We start from the raw sequence: 25,375 nt of genomic DNA, 5'->3' as shown, positions 1-25,375 counted from the left end.
AAGGGTGTAGGATGTCATTTTAAGGAAGTGCTCAATTTTTTTCAGAGGACTTATTACGATGTGAAGGTGCCACGAAAAAAAAAACGGGATTCAAAGCATGAAGCAACAATCAATGGTGACATGCAAATTTTGCTCATATTTTTAAAGTTCTGTGACAAAGAACCTAGAAGATATTTCAGTCCCAAGCCGCCCTCGCAATCTGTTGTCAAAGCAACCCGTCTAGCCCCCTCACCCAATGGGTTGTCACGGTAACCTCTTCCTCCCCCCGCAGGTGGAAAAGGTACTGCTGGAGATGCAAGATCCCAAATCGGGAGTGAAGTCTCAGCCGCAGCGACTGGTCATCACCACCATACCGCACGCTATTACTGGTGAGCGCAAACACGCACGCACACTGATGAGTAACGCGCACTTGATGCTGAGTGATTGTGTAATCAGCGGCTGATAGCCGAGACGCTCGAGCGCTGCAGATTTTGTCGCCATGACAACCCCGTGGACTCGTCAAAGTGAGGGGGGAAAAAAAAAAGTAGGAGGAAGGAATCGGAATGACAACAGAGAGGGAAGTGAAAGAAAATCAGACATGTCATTTGCATATGTGGTCTCTAGGGGAAGATGTGGTTGCGTGGCTGGCAGACAGATTCCAAATAGACACGAGAGGTGAGTTTTAGGACTTAACATTTTCAAAGTCAACACAACCAGACGAATGAGTGTCGCTTGTGGTCAGAGGCCAGGAGTTTGGGTTCCATGCTGGTGGCGCTGGGCTTTGTGTACCCGCTGCAGGACCACAAACGCTTGCTGCTCAAGCCTGACGCGTCCCTCTATCGCTTCCAGGTAACACAAGAAAATTGGTTGGAAAATTATTTTTTGATTTAAAGTAACGCAAGTTCATTTGTATAGCACATGTGCTTTAAGTGAGCTTTAGCATAGAATTAGCAAATACATAATATATAGCCACATGTAATTTAAGCTAATAGTATGTTGACACCAGGGTTATTATAGTTTTGGAATTTTCATTATAGTTATTTTTTATTTAGTTTTGAGGTTGTTTTTTTTTATTTAGTTAGTTTTAATTAGTTTTCAGGGTGTTTTTTATTAGTTTTAGTTATTTAAAGGGATACTTAACTTATTTAGCCATTTTTGGCAGTCAAAAGTTAATATCTTGTCAATAAATTTTATATTTTAATTATTTTTCATGTACAATTGCTTCTTTTAAAAAAGCATTTTTTTTTTAAATTTATTTTATTTTTTTTATATATCACTCACTGACTCACACATGGTCTCATCGTAATGACCAATCATAGCTCAGCTTGTGAATGTCACATGACCCAACCTAGAAATCAGATGAGCTGCGATTGGTCGTTACCTGAGCACGTGATGTCATTTTCAGTCGACAACAAATGGCAAAATTGTTTTTTTAAAAGTATTAATTGTACGTGAAAAATAAAAAAAATATCAAAAATAATTATGGACTAAATATTAACTTTTTATTGCTATAATGGGCTGCATAAGTGAAGTATCCTTTTAATAAATGCTTAGTTGTGTTAAATGTTTAGTTTTTGTTAGTTTAAGTGTTAGTTTTAGTTTTTTTAAAATTTGTATTACTTGTGCGCAATATTGAAAAAAACACCATGGGAGCGACGTCATCTGAAGGTGCTTTTCTATTGGCTGCTGCTGGATGACTACTTTTCATTCCAGACACCATACTTCTGGCCCGCCCAGCAGTGGCCCGTGGAGGACACGGATTACGGTGAGCGCGTGACAAGTTTCTGCATATGAACCAACCGCACGCTCAAATACGTGTTTCTGTGCCACAGCCATCTACCTGGCCAAGAGGAACATACGCAAGAAGGGAATCCTGGAGCTGCACGAGCAGGTCAGGGAACGAGATCGCGACCCCAACTGCCGCCGCTGAGGGTCGTTGACGCTTGTGTCGTCATCTCAGGAGCAGTACAATCGCCTTCACAAGTGGATGAATCACAAGTGGGACTTCATAGTGATGCAGGCGAAAGAACAGTACAGGTAGGATGTGAACAAAATCGGGGTTTGTTTTTGTCAGAGCCATATTTGGTTTGGGGATACAAAAATGAGTAATGATGTGAAAATCAAATGAAAAGAGTGTTGTGCGTGACCTTAGGGCCGCCAAGGAGAGGAAGAAACCGGACCGCGTGGTGTTTGACTGTCAGGAGAGGGCCTACTGGGTGGTCCACAGACCCCCGGTGAGACAAACGCGCACACACGTACACATATGTCTGCACGCTTTACGTGGACATCATCCACTTGACGGCTGGGAATAAATTGCGTCTTCCTTTCTTCCCGGGGTATCTCATTATCGCTACCCACGATGCCACGTTGCCATCACATCTCCCGTCAGACCCAAAAGGTCACGGCTGATGAATATTTCACATCGCATCGGAGAATTACGTCGCTTGCCTCCGCACTGGACTCGCGTCGATTTACTGTCAAGTTCACGTATTAAGTCTATTATTAATTGCCAGTGATGTTTTTTGAGTAGTCAAATTCTACCAAACTGATAAGACAAACTCTTCATGATGCTTATGTGTAATGATAAACCAGATGTATTTTAAATTTTTTTTTTTTTAATCATTTACATTCCAACTTTAGTTGCTGATATTAATTAATTAATATATTTTAATTTAATGTAATATTTAATTAGTATAATTTAAAAAAAAATCATTTATTTTGTATTAATGTAAGTTTTTCAAATGAATGGCTGTTTATTATCATTTTTTTAAACTGTTTTTAATTAAAGGGATACTTCACTTATTTAGCCCATTATAGCAATAAAAAAAATAATATTTTGTCTATAATTAATTTGACATTTTTCATTATTTTTCACAGACAATTAGTACCTTTAAAAACACATTTTGCAACTTGCTGTCGACTGAAGATGACATCACGAGGGCTCAGGTAACCAATCACAGCTCACCTGTTTTCTAGGTTTGGTCATGTGACATTCACAAGCTGAGCTGTGATTGGTTACCTGGGCCCTTGTGATGTCATTTTCAGTCGACAGCAAGTTGCAAAATGTGTTTTTAAAGGTACTAATAAACAAAGGTGTGTTTCATTAGCTCAATCATGATACATTTTAATGCAACCTCTAAAGCTGAATGTCCACATCGGGATTCTTCCTATTGTTTTTTGGGTGACATATCAAGTCCAAATCATAGAAAGTGTTCATATTTTTACGACTTATGTTGATGTGTGTGTGCGAGTGCAGCCTGGCACCGTGAGCGCCATGGACTACGGACTCGATCGGCGAATCGATCCAAACGCAGAGGAGGTAACAGGTGAGCGGACGGAAATTTCCATCAGTCAGCTATTATTCCGTGATACTTCTTAATATGCTTTTTTTCTGACTAAGCATGTTTTCGTCTTTCCCTTGTCTTCTATCTCCTGCAGGCCTTTCTTGCTGCTCTCTTTCTTCTCAAGTGGTCATATTTCATACGTTTCTTAGTTGGTAATCTCTATCGTCACGTTGGGTTGTTTTTTCTTTTCACAGGTGAAAACGCCCGACTACTATGAGAGAATTGTAAGACTCTCACATTTGCTTTTGTCTTATGAGGTGATTTCTTTTGTCTTATATTTTTGGTATACGTTATATCCTCTACTTTGTAGATGATCTTCACCCAGCAGTCCATCATGAGGCCCAGAGTCAAGTCGTCCGTGTCCATCGGCGCGTACGTTTATTGTCCATAATTGTCTTTGGTGAATTATTTCAAATTGTTCTGTTTGTTTCTATTCTACCACATTTGGTTTATCATGAACAACTTGCAAGGATGGCATGACAATTTTTTTCTTATTTTTCTTGTCCAGGTTGGTGAAATATTGCGCCACCTACAACAGTCACGACCCGTTCCTGTCCAAATGTCTTCCCAGCAACCCCTGGCACACCGACGACGTCACGTACTGGACCTTGAACATGCCCAAGTAAGTACACAATCGCATTACGTGACGCACGACTCCATTACTTTGGCTTCTTTGCGGCAGTGTGGAAACGCCGACCAAAATGCGCGTGGAGCGCTGGACGTTCAGCTTCGGCGAGCTGCTCTTGGACCCGCGAGGGCGCGACGACTTCAGGCGCTTTCTGAAGAAAGAGTTCAGCGGTATGATGATGATGACGACGGCGGCGGAGGATTACGGGGGACGTTTTGAAACACAAAATGGTGGCTGTTTTGCAGGTGAAAACTTGGCATTCTGGGAAGGCTGCGAGGATTTAAAGTGGGGCACGGCGGCGACAATGCGGGAGAAAGCCGAGCAGATCTATAAGTAAATGAATTACTCATTCAGGAGTTTTTTTTCCTTTTTTTTTTTTAATTTTTATTTTATTTATTTTTTTATTATTTTTTATTTTTTATTCTATGGATTATTTCTAGTAGAGGGTTGGGGGGTACAACAAAATATGCAAAATGTATGTAACTAATTAACTCATTTTCTCCCAAAAACGTATAAACACGGTCTATTTTAAATATTAACAGTATCCCAAAGACGTATTTATATGTTTAAAAAAAAAAAAAAATTATGCTAGAGCAGGGGTGTCCAAACTTTTTCATTTGAGGGCCACATACAGAAAATCAGAAGGACGCAAGGGCCACATAATGTTATGAAGAGAAATTGTGTTTAGTCCTAAAAATTGGACAACTAATTTATTTGTTCTTTTGCATATTTAGAAAAATGCTACACTATATAAACCAATTTATTTGTAATATGGTAGTAGGGTTATTATAGTTTTGGAATTTTTCATTTTAGTTAGTTTTTAGGGTGGTTCTGTTAGTTTTTATTAGTTTAGTTCTTTAAAAAATGCTTAGTTTTAGTTTAGTTTGTTAGTTTCAGTATTAGTATTAGTTTAAAAAAAAAAGTGTATTACTTGTGCGCAATATTTAAAAAACACCATGGGAGCAACGTCATCTGAAGGTGCTTTTCTCTTGGCTTCTGCTAGATGACGTCACTTCTGTGTGACATACTTTCAGACGTCATTATTATGGTTAATATCAAAATAAATCTACTAAAAATTTAAACATTTAAAATCATCCCCAAAGGCTCATGCATTCAATTAATTACCAAAGACTAAAACGGAGGACATGTTTGCTATAATTATAGTTAGTTTTGTAAACATAAAATGTATAGTAGTTTCAGTTAGTTTTAGTTTTTTAAAAAACAGTTTCGGTAATTTCGGTAACTATTGTTCTTTGAATTTTAGTTTTAGTTTTTTCGTTAGTTTTAGTTAACTAAAATAACCTTTAATGGCACCTCCCTTCTTACTTTGACCATCTCCAAACATCTGAACTGAGTCAAATGCCATTTTTAGCATATGTTGCGGGCTCCTGAAAAATGGACGACAGGCCGCAAATGGCCCCCGGGCCGTAGTTTGGACACCACTGTGCTAGCGCATACAGAAGATTTCTGAACTGAAGAGAACGGTTGAAGCAATGGTAGTTATTACAAAAACGGCCAGCAGGTGGCAGCAGAGTATAAGAAATCAACCAGGGCCATGTTGCAACGAACTGTTTTCCCCACAGTTTTGAACAAGTTTGTGAATAATGATAAAACTTAGCTATTTTCTAATGATAATTGCTGCAAAACGGAAACAGATCGAAATCCTTTTTTTTTCCTGATGAAAGAAGAGACTCTAATTTTTCTTTTGGTCGGTGTCATGTTTTTATATCAATAGAACACAATATTCTGTGGGCCTTGTAAAATCAGTGCAAATCCAGTAAAACAGCCGGAAGCGGGAGCGAACGGGAAAATGGCTGCGAGTGAATGAGTTAATTCAATAATTACTGGAAAATATGTACGTATGCTGTTCTTACCGCAGGACCTTCCTGGCCCGCGGCGCCCCGAGGTGGATCAACATCGACGGGAAGACGATGGAGATCACGGTGAACGGCCTGAAGCATCCGCACAGATACGTGCTGGACGCCGCCCAGACGCACATCTACATGCTCATGAAGAAAGTCAGTAAGCGCGCACCCAACTTTGCCGGCGTTCTCCTTTCAAAGAATTCACCGCTGCGTGCGGAATCGCAGGACTCGTACGGCCGCTACATGAAATCTCAGGTGTTCAAGGACACGTTGAAGAAGGCCATCTGTCCCGAGGAGCACAAGTTCACGTAGGTGGTTGGCGCCTTCTTTAGTCTATTTTTTTTATTTATTTATTTTTTTTAACGTTGCCTGCGTTTTCCCAGGGACGCCCAATTGGAGCAGAACGCCAAGAACCGGCGGCCCAGCCTCAGTCCCATCATCCTCCGGCAGCAGGAGTTGGAGGAGCGCGCCAAGATGGCCGCCAACGCGCCCGTCGACATCACGCAGGTCATGAGCAAACTCAGCAAGCCAAAATGATGATGCTGTGAATCTGTAAGCTTGTTCAGCGTCAGGTCATATTCATCATTTTAGGCAGTTCTTTTTTTCAATATTTCATCCATAGTTTTCAGTTTTCTTAAACAAAAAGCAAATACAAAAATGTAAAGAACGAACATCAATTAATTAAAAAAATAAAGACAATAATAACATGCATGACTTTTGTTAGTGTACTGTATTCACTACAATTATGATTGTAATCATTATTATTGTTAGATTGTGTAAAAAAAATAAAAAAATAAATATGAATCACCTTTAAATTCACACAGATTTAAATTGGTAAAACCTTTAATCGTGTCATCATTATGATTGTACTGTAAATTTGGTTATTATAATGTTTACTTAAAAAAAATATTTCTCATCAAATAATTGATCAATTGATGAATTATAAATAATATAAATGATAAAATATTTACAAAATGCAAAATGCTTATTTAATATTTTATTGAATTAAAAAAATAAATAAATAAAATAAACAATTCAATAAATTTGATCTTAGCCCCAATATGTGTTGCTTTAGTGACTGTTAAATAGAACAATAAAAGCATTGTGTGAAGAAAATGAGCATAAAATATACATATACAACAATGTCCATGCGTCATATTTCTGTTTGTTGCCTCTGTTTATTGTTTGCCACCCACCCCCCATCCATGAATTCCACACACAATTTGTAAAGTCTGCCACATGCATGTCATGGCGACTAATAAAACATCCAGCAGCACCTTATCTGTCTGTCCCGTCCGTCATTCCCCCGCCATCGATGTCCATCCGGCCAATGACGACCATCCTCATTAAGTTGTACTGTCAACTGAGGAGCCTAATGATGAAAAAACGTAAGCAAAAATCATATGTTTTATTATTTATCCATTTATTTTATGTTTATTTTGTTTCAAATATTTGTGATGCACCTGTAATGTTCCATATTCTGCTGGTATTTGTCTAGAGCTGGATAATATGGTCCCAGACAAATTTTCAATTATGTAATCTGCTTCAAAAAATATAATAAAAACGCTCAGCCCTAATTCCTACCGTTTTTAAATCGCAACATCGAAATCTCTTTATGTGTTTCGCTCGCACAGCTATGCCGCTTCACCACCCCGGTGCCCCACCTAGCCGTATACTCCGGCCTCATGGACTCGCCCACCGCCAACGCCTCGTCCTCCCTCGCCGTCCCGTGCCCGTCCCCCGTCAGCGTAGCGCCGGACAGCACCTCCGCTTCCGATCGGCGGGCGGAACCCGGGGGAGAGGCGGAGCGGGACGGCGGCGAGGCGGCGCGGGCCCCCGGCCCGACGTGCAAGTCGCGGGTGGCGCTCTCGCTGCGGCGGCTGCTGAGGCGGCGCTGCGGCGTGGGCGGCGCTCCCTCCGCCGTCTTCGCCAGCCTGTCGCCAAGGTGCCACGCGGCCGCCGGGGCCGGCGGACGCATTCGGCCGATTAGTCCGGACGCCTCCAGCCAGGCTCCGTCCAGGAGGATTGGCAAGTGAGTGGAAATCATTTATAGAGATGATCATCAAATTATTTGTTATCATATGCTAGATTTGGACTTTTGATGAGAAAGTAGCATTAATCCGCACCAGCCTAAAATGGTATTTTTTAAAAGGGAGAATGGCAATTAAATTGAATGCAAAGAATGAAACCATTTTTGCCACTTTTTTTGGCATCAATTCAATGCACATTATGCTAGTCTTCTGATGTTCATGCATTAACCACTTGGGGGCAGTATAATGTAGACACTAGCTAATTTTAGGGGAGAGGTTGCCCTGCAAATCGCAAAAATCAGTGCATAATTGATGCCAATTATGTGCTTTAAAAAATCCCCCAAAAATGTTGAAAAAACACAAACTGCCTATTGAATATTCTACATTTTTTTATTTATTCAAAATAAAAAACAATTACATTTTAATTTAATTTAAAATATTTTTTAATTAATTTATTTTTTGTGCCACCAAACAACAAAAAACAAAAGAAATCTGGGGGAAAACCCAAAAAACGCAAATACCAGGCAAAATGCAAAATATTTTATTATTTTTTTTAAAAACCCCAAAAAACCACAAACTGCCTATCCAGTTTTTTAAATTTATTAATTTTAAAAAACAATTACATTTTAAGTTAATTTAAATTTAATTTATTATTTTTTTAATTAATGAATTTATTTTTTGTGCCACAAAAAAAATAAAATAAAATTCTGGGGGGGAAAACAAAACAAAACACGCAAAGACCAGCCAAAAAAAAACAGAATAAAAAAAAAAAAACAACAACACAAACTGCCTATTGACTTTATTACATTTGTTTTATTTATTGATTTAAAATAAAAAATATACATTTCATTTCATTTAAATTTCATTTAAAATATTATTTATTTATTTTTGAAAAAAAAATTCTGGGGAAAAAAAAATAAAACAAGACACGCAAATATGATTCTTTGCAGAGGATAAAGAAGATATACTTTTGAGCATTATGTGTCTACTTGTTTTGCTCCCCTGTTTGTGTTTAAGTATCTGTTGTGTAAAGGGTTACAACACCACAACACCGATGCTATTCGTTACCTCCTCTATGACGTTTTTCAGTTTGTTACCATTAAACAAACATATCTAAAGCATAACTGCCATATGTGCTTAGTTTAAATGTGTTGTGTTTAGTTTGACAGTAAACTTCAACTGGGAGTATTGTTGTGTTTATTCTCTTATTACTGGTGAGAGGACTGATCAATTAATCCTCTTCCGTGTGGCAGCTTTTTCCAGATCAAGGTGGACATCCCCCCGGAGTGTCGGATCTACCCCATCGAGTCCGAGGATGAAGACGAGGAAAACCGGGCCACCTCCCAGGGTGCTTTGGGAGCCAAGGAGATCATCTGCCCCTGGGAGAGCCTCACCCCTCACAACGGGGCTGGCTAAAAAAAAGAAAAGAAAAGTGAAAAAAGGTACCGAAAGGGTTTTTCCTTTTTCTTTCAGCCTTCTTTGTAACATTCCAGCTGAAATGGGACCCTCTAATATCTGCTGTTTGAACGTCTGAAAAGCTTTTCAAAGTGAATTGTAGCGTTCACATTCAAACCTCATTCCGAGTAGCCCCACTGCAGCCTTACTGATTAGTAGTCGCCTTATTTAGTTTTTGCCTTACGCCGACTAATAATGTCAATGAAAAAGCAAACATACTGTCTTGGACGGAAAACTCCAATTATAAATTGCCAAAGACGACATTCGGACTGAGCCCTTTGGTGTTAACTTAGTTTTCTAATTGTTGCAGTCCAGTGAAAAACATGCACATTTTGTGAGTTTATTTTCTTCTTATAACTAAAATGTTTAAATGAAATGGAAATTAAAACTTTTTTTTTTTTTAATATGAATTATGAAAAGATTAATACAGTGTTCCCCTGCTATATTACAGATTTTTAAGCAATCTTTTCATGGGATTTTATAGTATACTTACTTACTGTAATGCCCTCATATGTGGGAAAGGAGAGCCGGTGACTTCTCATCTGTTTCTATCGCACCAGAAGAACAGTACAACACAGAAAGCACACGCACACAGACTGCTGTCATCCACAGCTCTCCACAGACCACATCACACCAACAGGCTCCGCCTCTTAAAGGAACACACCGATCTAACAGTCACCAAAATGCAGTATTTTGTACATTTTATCATGTTTAAAAAGTGTGTTTTAGCAAGTGTTTTATTCAGTTTAAATATGGTTATGTATAAAGTATGTGAGAAGGGTAAAATTAAATTTAAGATTTTTTTTTTTTTAATTTGAATCCATATTGAGGGTTGTACCGCAGGGTTTACTGTACACGTTTTTCACTGGACATAAACAAAACTGTACATTGAGATGGGTTCTTGTGGCAAAGTCATTTTAGCAACCTAGTTTTGTATGTGACGCCGTTTTTTTGTACTATAGCGATGTTTTGGTGCTCGGCGTGAGCGACGCTTGTTTGAACATGTTTACAGATTCAAGAATGGAAATTTTTTGTTGAAATGGTGTGGCGTTGGACGGGTACATTCCACTACTTGTGTCAAGTGCCTCATTGATGAGTACGTGAATAAATAACGTGTCTTAAAATCAGGGTTATTAAGGACCCATGTGTTTTATTCACGTCACGAGTATTTTTTATGTGTGATGTAAATATTCAGAGGATGAATGGTTAAATTAGTGGTATATGAAAATGGAATTCCAGGTCCAGAACGTATAAACAATGCCACAGGTGCAGATTAGCTTTAGTCCTATGTGCTAGCTAGCTAGCTCCCTAAAAGGTAAACAAGCACCATGGGGGCTAGCTAGCTAGCTAGGTGTAGTTTAGCTTTAGCCCTATGTGCTAGCTAGCTAGCTAGCTCCCTAAAAGGTAAACAAGCACCATGCAGGTTAGCTAGCTAGCTAGGTGCAGTTTAGCTTTAGCCCTATGTGCTAGCTAGCTAGCTCCCTAAAAGGTAAACAAGCACCATGGGAGCTAGCTAGCTACCTAGGTGTAGTTTAGATTTAGCCCTATGTGCTAGCTAGCTAGCTCCCTAAAAGGTAAACAAGCACCATGGGAGCTAGAGCTAGCTAGCTAGGTGCAATGTAGCTTTAGCCCTATGTTTTATCTATGCTTTAGCCCAGCTAAACTGTGGCAGGTTTTTTACTTTCTGGACCTGGATTTGACATCTGGAATTAAATAAATAATAAATACAAATGCATAACGGTAATGTTTTCCAAGCTTCCCGGTTGTGACCGTCCCACCTCTCAGACCGGGTTGATCGTGTCCCCCCTCTGGCAACAAAATCACTGATGCTGGAGTTCTTGCTTGACACACCCAAACAGCATCAGGATGTTGTTGTCAGAAGTTCGCAACGGGGCCATGGAAGTAAAAGATTCTGCAATGAAAGCAAGAATTCACAGTGAGAGCTTGTCCCCGCAGTATTTCTGTTTCTTCATGATACGGCTTGTTCTCGTTGCGGTTCACATTCTATTTTCACATGATGGATGGGTCCCGTCTCGGTTGCTCAGAATCTGATATAGCTCCACAGCGTCTTGCGTCCAAATGTCACACGGATGAGTGAGACACATTTGGTTTCAGTCTGACTGGCTGCATGGAAGACTAATTATTACCCGCCTGCACTATAGATTCTATACTGTGCCATGAAAAACAATTTGCTCCTCTCCTGACTTGTGTTTTTGGTTATTTAACCAATCCACTTTATTTCTATAGCACATTTTATAAACAAGCGTTTCCAAAGTGCTGCACATTGAGATCCGCATACATACTATCATACACATGAAATCTTATAAAACCAAATGTAAAAATAAAAGCCAGTAAATAAAATGCTAAAATAAATACGATAAAAAAAGATATAAAAAATAATTTCAAAACAAATTAAAAAAATTAAAAAACACGAATTTTTCACATGTTTCAGATCATCAAGACATTTCTCACAAGACAAACTACATTTAAAAATTACCTTGTAAAAAGGAAAATAAATTTGGGTCATGGCCAGATATAGTTTATAACAAAAAGTAATGTTTTTATAAATAGTAAAGTTTATTTATGTAGCCCTTGATCACAAAATGGTTATATATTATTTTATTATTCACATCCACTGACTGAAATACCCCGAACCAGGCAAGGAAAAAAGAATAAATAAATTGGAAAAAAGACAGTCGTCGGATTGGCTGATTTCAAAAGTTTGCCCACCTCTGCAGTAAACGCACATGAACCTCCACAGTTTCTCCGCAGCATCACTAACCAAGCGTTCATACCTGTGCTTGTTCCCACGACATGCTGATGACTCCCAACACAAAGTCTCCAAATGACCTGTGCCGTGAATTACTCCTTATTGAGCAAGTGTCTCGTCTTTAATCCATCTGAATACTGCGCAACCACAAACTCATTCACATCGCTTCATAACACGCCCATCCCCCTTTTTCCCGCCTCTCGTCCATCACACAGGAAGCCCGGTCTTCCTGAAAACAAGCGCGTTAGTAAGGAAAGGCACAAGGCCGTGGGGGGGTTGCAGAGGATGTTTTTGTCGTCGCTGCGCTCCTCGGCCTGTCGCAGGTCTCACCGTGGGCTCATCCTGAGGAAACGGCGCTCGCGTCACCGTGTGACCGAGCCAGAGGGCCTCACGTGCTGCCTGTGTGACGCCATAACGTCCGCTATATATTATTATAGTCACACCTACATAAATTTTGATCTTCCTATCGTGCACGTTTCGGAAAACTCACATAAGAATGAGTGAACATGCAAACTGAGATTAGAATCGTGACCCTTTGACCTTGTGGAAGATGTGCTAACCAGTCGGGATTTGAACCCTGAACCTCAGACCATTTGGCAGATATGCTCATGGTTCGAACCCTGAGACCTCAGACAGGCAGATGTGCTAACCAGTAGGGACTCGAACCCTGAATCTCAGGCCATGTGACAGATGTGCTAACCACTAGGGATTCGAACCCTGAACCTCACTCCAGTTGACAGATGTGCTAACCAGTAGGTCACAGTGCTATCCACTAAAGGTTAAGTACTTCATCTTGTGTTACTTATATATGTATACTGCTTAATATGAATTTTTTGTAATATTAGTCACTCTTCGCTGAGGATAAAGAATATATGTCTCTGGGTATTACTGTCTTTGTGTCGCTGCAGCATTTGTGTTCAAAGAGTACACTGGTGTATAAACTGCTATTTGTTAGCTCAACTATGGTGATTCCAATTATGAGTTAGCATTAAGCTAGCAGACTTAAGCCAAAGATATTTGTTTTGAACACAACATATTTCTCTCATTTTTCACATTGAGTTTCACATTAACTCATTCATTGCCGTCCACGAATTATTATTACTTTTATTTTTATTTAATGTACTAGACGTAGGAGAACTTCATGGAAGTGTCCCGCAAGTATTGAGCTGAAAACAAATAATTGTAATGAGATGTAGTTGCCAGCAGATGGCCATAGTAGCTTTGATCAGAATAGAGCCAGCATGTAGGCGGAGTAGAGGAAGCCCACACTGGACAAGGAAGTAGGTGGAGCATGTAGAGTTTGACAAAAAAAAGAAAAAAAGCGACGTTTTCCATAAGAATACACCTTTTGTTCTAAGAAAAATTAAAAATTTACAGTTTGTGGACCCTAGTTTGAGAACCAGTTTTAGTTTGGGGGGGAAAAAAAAAAAAAAAAGTCCTCCACGTGTAAATGAGTGGCTTTGGATGCAGTACCAAATGGCCCCAGAAGATGGCGCACTCGCGGGAAGGGTGACGTTTCAGGTCAATATATCTGGGTTTCGGCTCGTTTCTTTCAGTAATGTGATAAAACAATAAGCGTACCGTTATAAGACGCGCACCATTAAAGACGCCAAGGAAATATAGTTCAACAAAAAAGAAGAATCGTCCGTGTGGGTGTTCAATCAAAGTTGTTGTGAAAGTTTAGAGCAAAACGGAGAAGCAACTGAGATACGATGCAATATTCCCCTCCTGTGGATGACTTGAGTAACTACATTCAGGGTGGGGAGAGGATTGACTTGTTCGTGAGCTGTTAATATATCCATCCATCCATTTTCTTAAGCGCTTCTTCCTCACAAGGGTCGCAGGGGTGCTGGAGCCTATCCCAGCTGGCTTCGGGCAGTAGACGGGGTACAATCTGCATACTACTAAAAAAAACAAAAAAACAAAAAACGCCTTACTGTACATGATCGTTTAAAAAAATGACTAAATAAAAAACGACTTTTACATGTTTTTTTTTTTTTAACAAAACAATTTACTGTACATGATCGTTTAACAAAAAAAAAAAAAAAAGCTATACTATACATGGTCGTTAAAAAAACAAAACAAAACCTCTCTGTCTGCGTTTTTGTTTTTGTTGGGTTTTTTGTTGTTTTTTTTTTCTATTATTTCATTTCATTTCTATTATTTCATGAACATTTTTTTTTTAGTTTTGATTAGTTTGAGTAAGATTTTAGAAAAGGATAGTTTACACTTTTTTGAAAGTGCAAAATTTTATTTTACAAAATATTTTTTAATTAGCAAAGGTGAAAATGAAGGACGTATTCATTTTAATTCTATTTAGTTTTATAAATGAAAACTGTAGTTATCTTTTTTTTTTTTTTTTTTTAAGCACTCTTGTTTTTATTTTACTTCGTTAACAAAATTCAATTTTGATTAGTTTGAGTATGTTTTCAGAACAGGTGTGTTCATTTTTTAAAATACATTTTCCTTAGAATTATAGTTTTTTAAATGAAAAAAATGTAGCTTCAATTACCATAGTTTTGTTTTTAAAAGCACTCATCTTTTTATCTATTTTTTTTCAATGTTGTTTTATTTTGTTAATTTTCGTTAACTATCATAACCTTAGTCGGTGCTGTACGTGTCGCCAATTGTAATTCTTGCTTGATTGTCCTCTCCAGTCGCATTCGTGGCCATTAGAGAACAGTTTGGAAAACGTCTCAGACGTCGAAAAACTGACTTGCACCTTTTTGAACGTGACCGACTTCCCACCTCCGCCATGACTTCCATCTTGTTGGTTCGCCAGCCCGTTAGCGTTAATTACGTCTGAAGTGGTCAGCTGCGGGTGACAGCGGCCAGAAGGACGCTGGTGGTTTGTGACACCCGGCGTGGTGGGGGTGAAACCTATTCGTCGTCGTTTCTTCCCGTACATCAAACCGCGGCGGCTGCCACCTCAAACACAACAATCTCCATCATCATGGCCATCACCGACGTCCTCGCCGTCTCGGACATTACCTCTGCTATTAACGCGTGTAAAGGTACCAACTTTTCACTTTCTTTTTTTTGACAAGATTTGAATCTTTATTAGTGTTTGTTTTTTTTCTTCTTCTCCCAGCAAAGGATTCTTTTAACCCAAAGCTGTTTTTCAAAGCTGTGGGATTATCCAAAAAGACTCCAACAGAGATCGAGAGGGTCTTCAACATCTTGGACCAGGACAAAAGTGGCTTCATCGAGCAGGATGAGTTACAGTTGAGTTCATCGTCGATCTCCCGACTTGAGTTGGGCTTCTAATATCGATTGCGGTTAGCATTGATCATCTCGTTATGAAGACTCTTCCTGCAGAACTTCTCCAAAGGAGCCAGGACGCTGACGGCTGCTGAGACCAGAGCCTTCCTACTAGAAGGAGACTCTGACGGCGATGGCAAGATTGGATGGGAAGGTAGTTTCTTCAAAGGGATACTTGACTCATTGATCCATTTTTAACTCATTCACTCGCCGCCATTTTCACATTTCGCAATCCCGTTCGCTCCCGCCTGTTTTACTGAATTTTGACTGATTTTGCAAGGCCCACAGAATATTGTGTTCGATTGCTATAAAAACATGGAACCTATCAAAAGAAAGATTAAAGTCTCTTCTTTCATCAGAAAGAAAATCTGTTTCCGTTTTGCAGCAATTAGCATTAGAAGAGAGCTAAGTTTCATCAGTTTTCACAAATCTATTTAAAATTGTAAGTAATTTAGCTTTTTTTTTTTTAGATGGCCCTGGTTGATCTCCTTTGCTCTGCTGCCACCTGCTGGCCGTTTGTGTAATAACTACCATTTCTGCAACCGTTCTTTGCAGCTGAGAGGCTGCATCAAAGCCTTCTGTGTGCTCTAGCATAAAAACAAAAACAAAAACGTATAAATACGTCTTTGGGACACTTAAAACATTAAAAAAAACACATTTACACGTTATTGGGAGCAAATGAGTTAACAGTAAGATGATAATATTTTGTTGACTACGGGCAGTCCTTGAGTTATGGTCGGAGTTCCGTTCCTATGCTAGCGATGTAACCCGAATTTCGGCTTAAGTCGAATTTCCCCATTAAAGTCAAGATTTACATCAAAATAATTTGCAAAAACAATATAAAACACATTAAAAAAAAAAAATAAGATGCTGTACTTACCATTATGGAAAAGAAGAGGGGGAGACTCATGTGCGAAAAAGCCAAAGATACTTCCACAAGTGCAGAAGTGCTAGCATTAGCTAAAGGCTAATGCTGCATTCGAGGATGGTCGGAAGTCGGACTTTTCCGAGTTCAAACCAGGAAGTGTGTACGGGAACGCCCCCATGAACCCGGAAATTCCACTTGCGAAGTCGGAAGACAAAAAGGACCCCGACTTCACCGGCGGACTACAATTTGATGTCACTCTGAATGACAAAACACAATTTACTCGAGTATAAAACTAGATAGCTTTCTTCATTCATAAATATTTGACATAACTTCACTTAATGCAACGTACGTGACAGTATTGCCGCTATCTCCCTGCATGAAATTATACAGTCAACTACTTAAACAAAAAGGTTAGTTTTCTGGAGGTCAAATTGAGTTTTGAGGACCAAAATAAAAAACAATTTATCACTATCCGCCATTTTGGTTGATTACTTTCGCCTCGAATGCTTTAAAGTCGGAACAGGGAAGTTACAACTCGGATTTTTCCGACTTCCGACCATCCTCGAATGCAGCATAAATAGTGGATGGGGAAAGCACTGTGGGCTATATGGCGGATGGGGAGCCAAAATGGCGGATCGGGGGCCAAAATGGCGGACCGGGAATAACAGCTGTAAAGGCAAAATGCCTTAAGTTTTTTTTTTTTTTTTTAAATGCTTTATTGAACAAATACCTTTAAAAAACAACTACTACAATTTGTTTGTGTAATCTGTTTAGAATTGTTCAATAAAGTTATGTGGGAAAAAAATCCTTGAAAACGAAAGTTTACGTACCTGTTTTCTAGGTTTGGTCATGTGACATTCACAAGCTGAGCTGTGATTGGCTACCTGAGCCCTTGTGATGTCATTTTCAGTCGACAGCAAGTTGCAAAATGTGTTTTTAAAGGTACTAACATGAAAAATAATGAAAATATCACATTTATTATAGGCAAAATATTCATGTTTGACTGCCAAAAATGGCTAAATATGAGTCAAGTATCCCTTTACATGTTTTCCAAACAGTCTTTCTTGTCACAAGGAAATTTTAAACATGTTCAAAATTTGTTTTAACAAACGTAAAATAAAAGAATTGTAATAAATTAAATTAATATAACTCCAATGAAACCTGTCATAATAAGATGATACGATAATTTCTTTTCCCTCTCTGTTCTATATTTCAGAGTTTTCTGCCCTGGTCAAGTCTTCATAATTATGAGAATTATGTCTCCGTGGTTTACTGTCTTAATAATCTCAGGGTGGATGTTAACTAACTGTTAGTTGAAAAACTTTCCAAGTGAAGTTTTCAAATAAATGGATCCTCTCTGTTATGTGTCATTCTGCATATACTAGTTTTAAATAAAGGCACTTGTCTATCAAAAAAGATGTCACTGTCATTATTATTTGTTTTTTTTCTGCTCGTCGTCATCGTCGTCGTAGTATCCATATTTGACAGTAATCGTCGTGATGTGCAGGTGAGAGCGCAACAATTTGGCACGGCTTTGACGAGGAAACGCTGAATTCTGGCCCGGCCTCCAACCGGCCAGCTGCGACCGCTTTCTGTGCCAGTACATTTGCTTGCGTTTATTTCGAAACGGCACACTTGCAAGCACACGAGTGTAAATAGATGGCGGACATGAGGCCACTAAAGTGTTCAATTACGGAATGAATAGAAGTAAGTAAAGTCGTTTTTCGGCGTACGTGTTGAGAATCTGCATTTATTAAAGGACGTTTGACTCAAATATGAGGTTTGGAATGGAGGAGGATAATCCCCGCTGATATTGATGGACTTTAATTGCTGCTCCGTGAGGATATTTGTAACGTAACACGGATATTGAAGGAGGCGCAGGAATAGTTCCGCTATCTGAGGCCCGAGTCGTTCGAGGTGACGGGACCTCGCTTGACCGTTGCTACGTTTTCAACACGGCCAAATTCACATTGTAAAGACATCGACGACCTCGAATTGGAGTTTGGTGTATTTTAAACATTTAACAAGCTGCATGCATGCGTCGAAGCGAAGCGGTGCCGGAAGGCATTCCGGCGTTTCACGTTGACATGCAGACTTGAAATGCCGAGATGATGACACGCTTTCCCAAAATAGACGCCCGAATAGTTTCATCACCATAAGGAGAAATGATCTGAATGGGCGTAAGAGGCGGGGCTATAAGTCTGAAGAATCAAGTGCTGGACTAGTTTGTACGACTGAATCGGAGTGTTGAAATCGGTCCCTCTGCTCTCACAATGGCCGTGTGCTTTATAGCTCAATATTTAGGGTACAAGGAAATCATAACGGCCCGTCTGTCTGTCTACAGATAGTATGAATAGATATTATCCGTCCATCCAACTATTATTCACCAGCATACATCCATCCAGAAAAGCAGTTACCATCCATCCATCAATCCATCCAGATAGATTGATTGATTGATCATCCATCCATCCACCCTCCAGATCGATAGATGTCACCCATCCATCCAGATAGACATCCATCCATCCATCCATTCAGCTCAATAGATATCATCCATCCATTCATCCATCCATTATCCAGTTAGATATCATCCATCCATCCAGATAGATAAATATCCATCATCCAACCATCCATTCAGATCAATAAATATCAGTTAGATAGATACCGTTTATACATCCATCCATCATCGTCCATCCATCCATCCATCCATTCAAATCAATAGATATCATCCATCCATCCATCAAGCCATCCATCATCCATCCATCCAGTCAGATCAATAGATTCCATCCATCCATCCATCCATCCATCCATCCATTTTCAGACCATCCATCAAATATTTCATTCATCCATCCATCCATCCATCAAGCCATCCATCAAGCCATCCATCCATCCATCAAGCCATCCATCAAGCCATCCATCCATCCCTGCATCAAGCTATCCAACATCCATCCATCCATCCATCCATCCATTTTCAGACCATCCATCAAATATTTCATTCATCCATCCATCCATCCATCCATCCATCCATCCATTTTCAGACCATCCATCCATCCATCCATCCATCCATCCATCTATCCATTTTCAGACCATCCATCAAATATTTCATCATCCATCCATCCATCCATCAAGCCATCCATCAAGCCATCCATTCATCCATCCATCAAGCCATCCATCAAGCCATCCATCCATCCCTCCATCAAGCTATCCAACATCCATCCATCCATCCATCCATCCATCCATCCATTTTCAGACCATCCATCAAATATTTCATCATCCATCCATCCATCCATCAAGCCATCCATCAAGCCATCCATTCATCCATCCATCAAGCCATCCATCAAGCCATCCATCATCCATCCATCCAGTCAGATCAATAGATTCCATCCATCCATCCATTTTCAGACCACCCATCAAGTATTTCATCCATCCATCCATCCATCCATCCATCCATTTTCAGACCATCCATCAAATATTTCATTCATCCATCCATCCATCCATCCATCCATCAAGCCATCCATCAAGCCATCCATCCATCCATCCATCCATCAAGCCATCCATCAAGCCATCCATCCATCCCTCCATCAAGCTATCCAACATCCATCCATCCATCCATCCATCCATTTTCAGACCATCCATCAAATATTTCATTCATCCATCCATCCATCCATCCATCCATCCATCCATTTTCAGACCATCCATCCATCCATCCATCCATCCATTTTCAGACCATCCATCAAATATTTCATTCATCCATCCATCAAGCCATCCATCAAGCCATCCATCCATCCATCCATCAAGCCATCCATCCATCCCTCCATCAAGCTATCCAACATCCATCCATCCATCCATCCATCCATTTTCAGACCATCCATAAAATATTTCATTCATCCATCCATCCATCCCTCCATCAAGCTATCCAACATCCATCCATCCATCCATCCATCCATCCATATAGATAGATAGATATCATCCATCCATCTATTCGAGAGAGCGAGAGGAGAGGCAGGTACGCATAAATTAGACCGTGGCCCAAAACTCATTGCAGACATGTTATCTGTGATTCTGGTGTAAATAAACAGACCCAACTTAATTATTTGCTGCTCTGCAAGTACAGTCCTCATAAAACTGTAGTCTGTTTTCATGTACATGCACTTAAATTTACTCTGGAATATCCCCTCGTAGTTATCTATACTTTGCTGACATTAGAACTAATCTTGCGATGCACCGATACAAGACCTCACACAATCCTGACTTACGAAGGCGCCGGTTGCCACGATAACCAAACAAACCCCGCCGAGCTGTCAAATATGTCGACATGACGGCCTGACGCCAACTGAAGTCGCCCCTCAAATCTTCCCTGCTCTCCTGTCAAGTTAGACGGCACGGCCCGAGCGCGCGTTTCACCCCAATCAGCAGCGTGTATAATTAGCCCCGCGCGGCGTCCAGCACTTTTCAACACGGGCCTCCGCACTCCACGTGGGCCTACCATTTAAGCATCTTCATTTAAACGTACGTATAAATAGATCAGCTCTGTCCACTTGACACATTTTTAGCGTCTGCTTCGAGCACGCCGCACGCCGTGTCTATTACTCGGCCTATGCATCGGATTTCGGCGGCGCGCAGGTATATAAGTTGAGGCGCTTTGGCCGCCGGGCCCCACTGCAGTGAGCAGATTCTTCTCAGTGAATCCTCAGTCAGATCGAACCTCGAGGTGAGTTTCAACCGCTTCAAGCTGATGTGATGAGACATGCGAGGACTACCATCCAACCATAGGATTTTTTACATTATTTTTTGGCTGCTTTGCTATGGAAAGATTGGACTACCTTTCCTGCGAGGAACATTTCATATTCAACTTGTTGCATGAATATTATTATGTTATGCGATTGTGATTTACAAGGCAACATATCTGCATGTCCATCCTGTCTATGTTGTTTATTTTGTCCTCTTTGCTCCCGCAGTTAAAGATGGCATTCACCGGAATTCTGAGTAACTCTGACATCACTGCAGCCCTTGCTGCCTGCCAAGGTAAAAATAACGATCAAGTCTTCACTTGTCTTACGTAACTCATTTGCGTATTATATTCACACTTGATTCAATACACTTGCACAGTGAGATCCAATACAAAAAAAAATAAAAAATCCTGCTTTTACAATGCGAATAGCACTTTTTTCCACTTTTTTTTTTTTTTCAAAATAGCTGTAGGTAATGTGCACCTAACAATATGTGAGCTTGTTGATAGGCTAATGTTAGCATCAAATGAACACGATTTGGTTAGCTGACTGTGTACTAATTAACAAAAATATTTGGAATTTTTAAAATTTTTCACATCAGTTAGTATGACAGAGTGGACACGTTAAGATTGACAATATCCAACGACGCACATAATATTGACAAGTGTAATTTTGTTATCCTGCAACTCTACACTGTTTCAGCCTCCATTGAACAAAGACAAAATGCTGTTGGTAATGTCACTGAAAACATTAGTCGCAAAACGACAGGGTTGACAACATTCCAAAAACACGTACATTTAATTTTAAAAATGGAATTTGTGAGTTTTTGGTGACTGTGGTGTGCTGGAGGTACTGTAAAAGGTTTTTTTTTTTTTTTTTTTTAGCAACATGAGAGGGCTCTTGCTCCAAAATGAACATAAGTATTTTGTAAAAGGCAAATTAAAAAATAAAATAAAATAAAAAATGCAGCTTTATTGTGCCTCATTGTGCCTAATGAATTGGCGAGCGTAACATATTCTAGAGTCGCAGTAGACCTGGATTCCTTACGTGCATAATAAAATAAAAAAGTCAATTAACTGTTGTAATAGAAACTTACTCCTAATATTCAAATTCTTTTTAAATTATCTCATTTTTGTGTTGCATCTCTTTAGAGTGTGTGTCAGTAGTGGGCAAAAAAATAAATAAAAAAAATTTAATTGACAATCTGTATGTAAAATATTTCATTTTAACTATGAAATAATTTATTCTCATTTTTATTAGATTTTTTAAATTATTGAAATTTAATTAATTAACCAAGACACCCTGAAATTATTGTATTAAAGTTATTATTTAACTTTTTTTTATTTTATAATTTATTAAATAAATAAATGGGTAAGGGGTGTTTAGATTTTTAAACGTGCAAAATTGTATGTTAATTAACCATTAATTAATTAACTAAATAAACAAAGGCTCAATTTACATGCAAAAGTGTACATTTATGTATTTTCTTTCTGAAATGCATTATTTAGGAGATTAAAATAGTCCAAGTAAATGAATTAATTCATACATTTTAATTGAGCAATTTTTGCTAAATTACTGCAGCAAATATTAAATGGCAGATAATGGATGAAAGAAGTCCATAAGTGGACCACAGTTTTTAACTCCACTGCTTTCAGTGCACCCAATTATATGTGTGGTATACGTCCCTGCATAGAAAATTCCATACATGTAATTGGAGTATTAGAATATGTATGTTGCACATTGATTCCCAGCTGCGTGTTACACTTCAACATGGAATGCAGTTGGCGATGATGGCGCACCTGTCGAGCAGCGAGGGTGCCAATGACATGTGACTAATGTCCGTCGTGCATATGTGCGTGCGTGCGTGCGTGCGTGCGTGCGTGCGCAGCTGCCGACTCCTTCAAGCACAAGGAGTTCTTCGCCAAGGTCGGTCTGGCCAGCAAGTCCGGCGAAGACATCAAGAAGGCTTTTGCTGTCATTGACCAGGACAAGAGCGGCTACATCGAGGAGGATGAGCTCAAGTAGGCGAAAACCCCTCCGATAACCCCCCCACACGTCTCGGCTAAGATTTCAACTTCTCAGAATCTTGTCGTGCGTGGATCATGTGTCTGAAATCGGAATGATGTCAGCGCCGAGCAACATCCGAGAGGGTTTGAACGGCCTGGCATGCAAAAGACGAAGTCGATATGAAAAGTCTACACACCCCTTTTTGCAAAGGGGTGTGTAGACTTTTTTTTTTTTTATTACCACCGTAGAAAACATCTGATTCGCATTAGCGTGACTCCTTGTACATCTCAACATGAAACCGAACTAAAAATTCTAATGACGTCACTGACGTTGACCATCTTTTTTTGCAGGCTCTTCCTGCAGAACTTCTCTGCTAGTGCCAGAGCGCTGACTGACAAGGAGACGAAGGCGTTTCTGTTGGCTGGTGACACTGATGGCGACGGCAAGATCGGAGTTGAGGGTGAGGACATGGAACAACAACTCAACGACACGACGATTAATCAATGTCACATAATAGTGCGTTAATTTTAATGAATGACCATCCCTTAATTGGAAAGCTTTTACTGGGGGAATTCCAGTCACAATGCAGAAGACGCAACCACGTCAACATTTAGCTGTAAATGAATGTAATAATAATGCATATATTTGTGGAGACTGGATTGAATTTGTATTTTACAATTTAAAAAAAATGTGCAGAATTTCACAGGTTACTTCAAACTAAATATTAGATAGAAGAAAAATGCACTGAACTGGCTTCAACGTCTTGCAAATGCAATTATGCCATCTAGTGGCAGAAAAATCAAATCATGATCACACTTTTTTCTTTTTTTTTTTACAGTACAGCACATTCTTAATTTTAACTCAATTTTATGAATTATTATGAAATTACAGTTTCAATGACTAAAAGATGCAGACATATTTCTATTAGTTTAACATTTTTTTCCCACTTTTATGTTAATAAGAGTATGAAACCTATGTTAAAGATTAAATAGCTCTTCGTATGAAAAGAAAAATGCACTGAGCTGGCTTCAACGTCTTGCAAATGCAATTATGCCATCTAGTGGCAGAAATATGACCTCAAGACAAATCAAGGTCACACTTTTTTTTTTTTTTTTTTTTTTTTACAGGACAGCAAATGTTTTTAATTTTAACTCAATTTTATGAATCATTATGAAATGACCGTTTGAATGACTAAAAGATGCAGACATATATATATATATTTTTTTAAGAGAGACATAGCTCTTAATATGAAAAGAAAAATGCACTGAGCTGGCTGTCAACGTCTTACAAAATGCAATTATGCCATCTAGTGGCAGAAAAATGACTTCAAAACAAATCAAGATCACACTTTTTTTTACAGGACAGCACATTCTTAATTTTAACTCAATTTTATGAATTATTATGAAATTACAGTTTCAATGACTAAAAGATGCAGACATATTTCTATTAGTTTAACATATTTTTTCCCACAAATTAGAAAAAATGTTTTAATTTACATGTTATTGTACATTTAGAACAGATATAAAATGTGCACGTAGTTGTGAGGTAACTATTGAAGTCATGCGATTAATTATGATTAAAAAATTTAATTGCATGACACCCGTAAATATTTCGAAGTTGTTGCCTTGAAATTTTGAGTTCAACTTTTTTTTTTTTTATGCTGTCATGACTATTTACGATTGCTTTTATTATTATTATTATTATTATTATTATTATTATTATTATTATTATTAATTAATTTATTATAATAATGACAATTATTTATTACTATTATTATTTTAAGAGTTCAGTCTATTACTTTTATCAGTTTTTTTTGCTTTTAATGATGCCTGTGTTGTTACTTTGAGATTTATTTACTAAATAGGAAGTGCATTAGAAATGAAATATTTTATTATATTATTATTATTATTATTATTATTATTATTATTATTATAGGACCATCAATCTAATATGTAAGATAAGACGAATCTTAAAAAAAAAAGGAAAAAAAAAATCAATAAAAAATAAAAAAAAAATAAAAAACTTTCTCATTCTCTCTACAGAGTTTTTTGCTCTGGTCAAGTCCTAAACCAACAAAGCTGACCAACATCTTACTTGACTACTCATAAGGAACAACTTGAGCCAAGATTCTCTTCTCTTCTTCCCTCTCACTCTCTCCCTTCATCTCCATTTTTTTTTTAATTTTTATTTTTATTTTTTTTACATTTGGCCTTTGAGCTCTGAAGCCAAATCAAGCCTCCCCGCCTCCCTGTTGGTTGCGCTGCCCACGATGAATGTAGCTGCTGACTAAAGTGTGTGGTGTGCTTGTTCGTGTCTTCCTTTCTTTCTTTCTCTCTCTCTCTCTCAAATACTTCTGACGTCGCCGTTGTACTGTGACTTTTGCTTCCTGTCACATCAGTGCTGGCGCACTTGAATGGCAAACGGACGATGAGGAAACAATA

The 25,375-nt window shown here is 38.8% G+C and overlaps 3 protein-coding genes across 11 annotated transcripts in view; all 3 read left to right on the top strand.

The window, feature by feature from the left end:
• The window catches only part of LOC144005068 (regulator of G-protein signaling 9-like), a 12,348-nt gene extending 1,919 nt beyond the window's left edge, over positions 1-10,429 (top strand). The window contains exons 2-19 of one of the 4 annotated variants that reach the window (XM_077502960.1): positions 272-368; positions 604-654; positions 722-828; positions 1,693-1,744; positions 1,812-1,870; positions 1,940-2,016; positions 2,132-2,213; positions 3,236-3,298; positions 3,518-3,547; positions 3,634-3,695; positions 3,832-3,945; positions 4,006-4,121; positions 4,197-4,284; positions 5,831-5,969; positions 6,042-6,124; positions 6,200-6,323; positions 7,451-7,848; positions 9,100-10,429. In XM_077502960.1, the coding sequence (XP_077359086.1) occupies positions 272-368; positions 604-654; positions 722-828; positions 1,693-1,744; positions 1,812-1,870; positions 1,940-2,016; positions 2,132-2,213; positions 3,236-3,298; positions 3,518-3,547; positions 3,634-3,695; positions 3,832-3,945; positions 4,006-4,121; positions 4,197-4,284; positions 5,831-5,969; positions 6,042-6,124; positions 6,200-6,323; positions 7,451-7,848; positions 9,100-9,262 (1,905 nt within the window). In that variant the 3' untranslated portion in view covers positions 9,263-10,429. Of the gene's footprint in view, positions 1-271; positions 369-603; positions 655-721; positions 829-1,692; positions 1,745-1,811; positions 1,871-1,939; positions 2,017-2,131; positions 2,214-3,235; positions 3,306-3,517; positions 3,548-3,633; positions 3,696-3,831; positions 3,946-4,005; positions 4,122-4,196; positions 4,285-5,830; positions 5,970-6,041; positions 6,125-6,199; positions 6,526-7,450; positions 7,849-9,099 lie in introns of those variants that run through there. The other 3 variants (XM_077502963.1, XM_077502961.1, XM_077502964.1) reach the window with 3 other exon arrangements.
• On the top strand, positions 9,140-25,375 carry LOC144005071 (parvalbumin alpha-like). 2 transcript variants are annotated; one of them, XM_077502970.1, is made up of 5 exons: positions 9,140-9,288; positions 21,156-21,222; positions 22,816-22,948; positions 23,285-23,394; positions 24,977-25,375. In XM_077502970.1, exons 2-5 carry the CDS (start codon positions 21,162-21,164, stop codon positions 25,000-25,002), a joined length of 330 nt encoding a protein of 109 aa, XP_077359096.1. In that variant the 5' UTR covers positions 9,140-9,288; positions 21,156-21,161; the 3' UTR covers positions 25,003-25,375. The 2 variants fall into 2 exon arrangements, with proteins under 2 accessions (XP_077359096.1, XP_077359098.1); XM_077502972.1 differs by lacking the exon at positions 9,140-9,288 and adding an exon at positions 20,176-20,908.
• Positions 14,434-18,682, top strand: LOC144005183 (parvalbumin, thymic-like). Of its 5 annotated transcripts, none has more exons than XM_077503183.1 (4): positions 14,434-15,085; positions 15,163-15,295; positions 15,377-15,486; positions 17,417-18,682. In XM_077503183.1, the coding sequence occupies exons 1-4, from the start codon at positions 15,025-15,027 to the stop codon at positions 17,443-17,445; spliced, it is 333 nt and encodes a 110-aa protein (XP_077359309.1). In that variant the 5' UTR covers positions 14,434-15,024; the 3' UTR covers positions 17,446-18,682. The 5 variants fall into 5 exon arrangements, with proteins under 5 accessions (XP_077359309.1, XP_077359312.1, XP_077359310.1 ...); XM_077503186.1 differs by lacking the exon at positions 17,417-18,682 and adding an exon at positions 17,042-17,410; XM_077503184.1 differs by lacking the exon at positions 17,417-18,682 and adding an exon at positions 15,803-17,410.

This window comes from Festucalex cinctus, chromosome 17 (genome assembly GCF_051991245.1).
Source record: "Festucalex cinctus isolate MCC-2025b chromosome 17, RoL_Fcin_1.0, whole genome shotgun sequence".
Classification (NCBI taxonomy): domain Eukaryota; kingdom Metazoa; phylum Chordata; class Actinopteri; order Syngnathiformes; family Syngnathidae; genus Festucalex; species Festucalex cinctus.
This window is presented reverse-complemented; position numbering and strand designations above follow the sequence as displayed.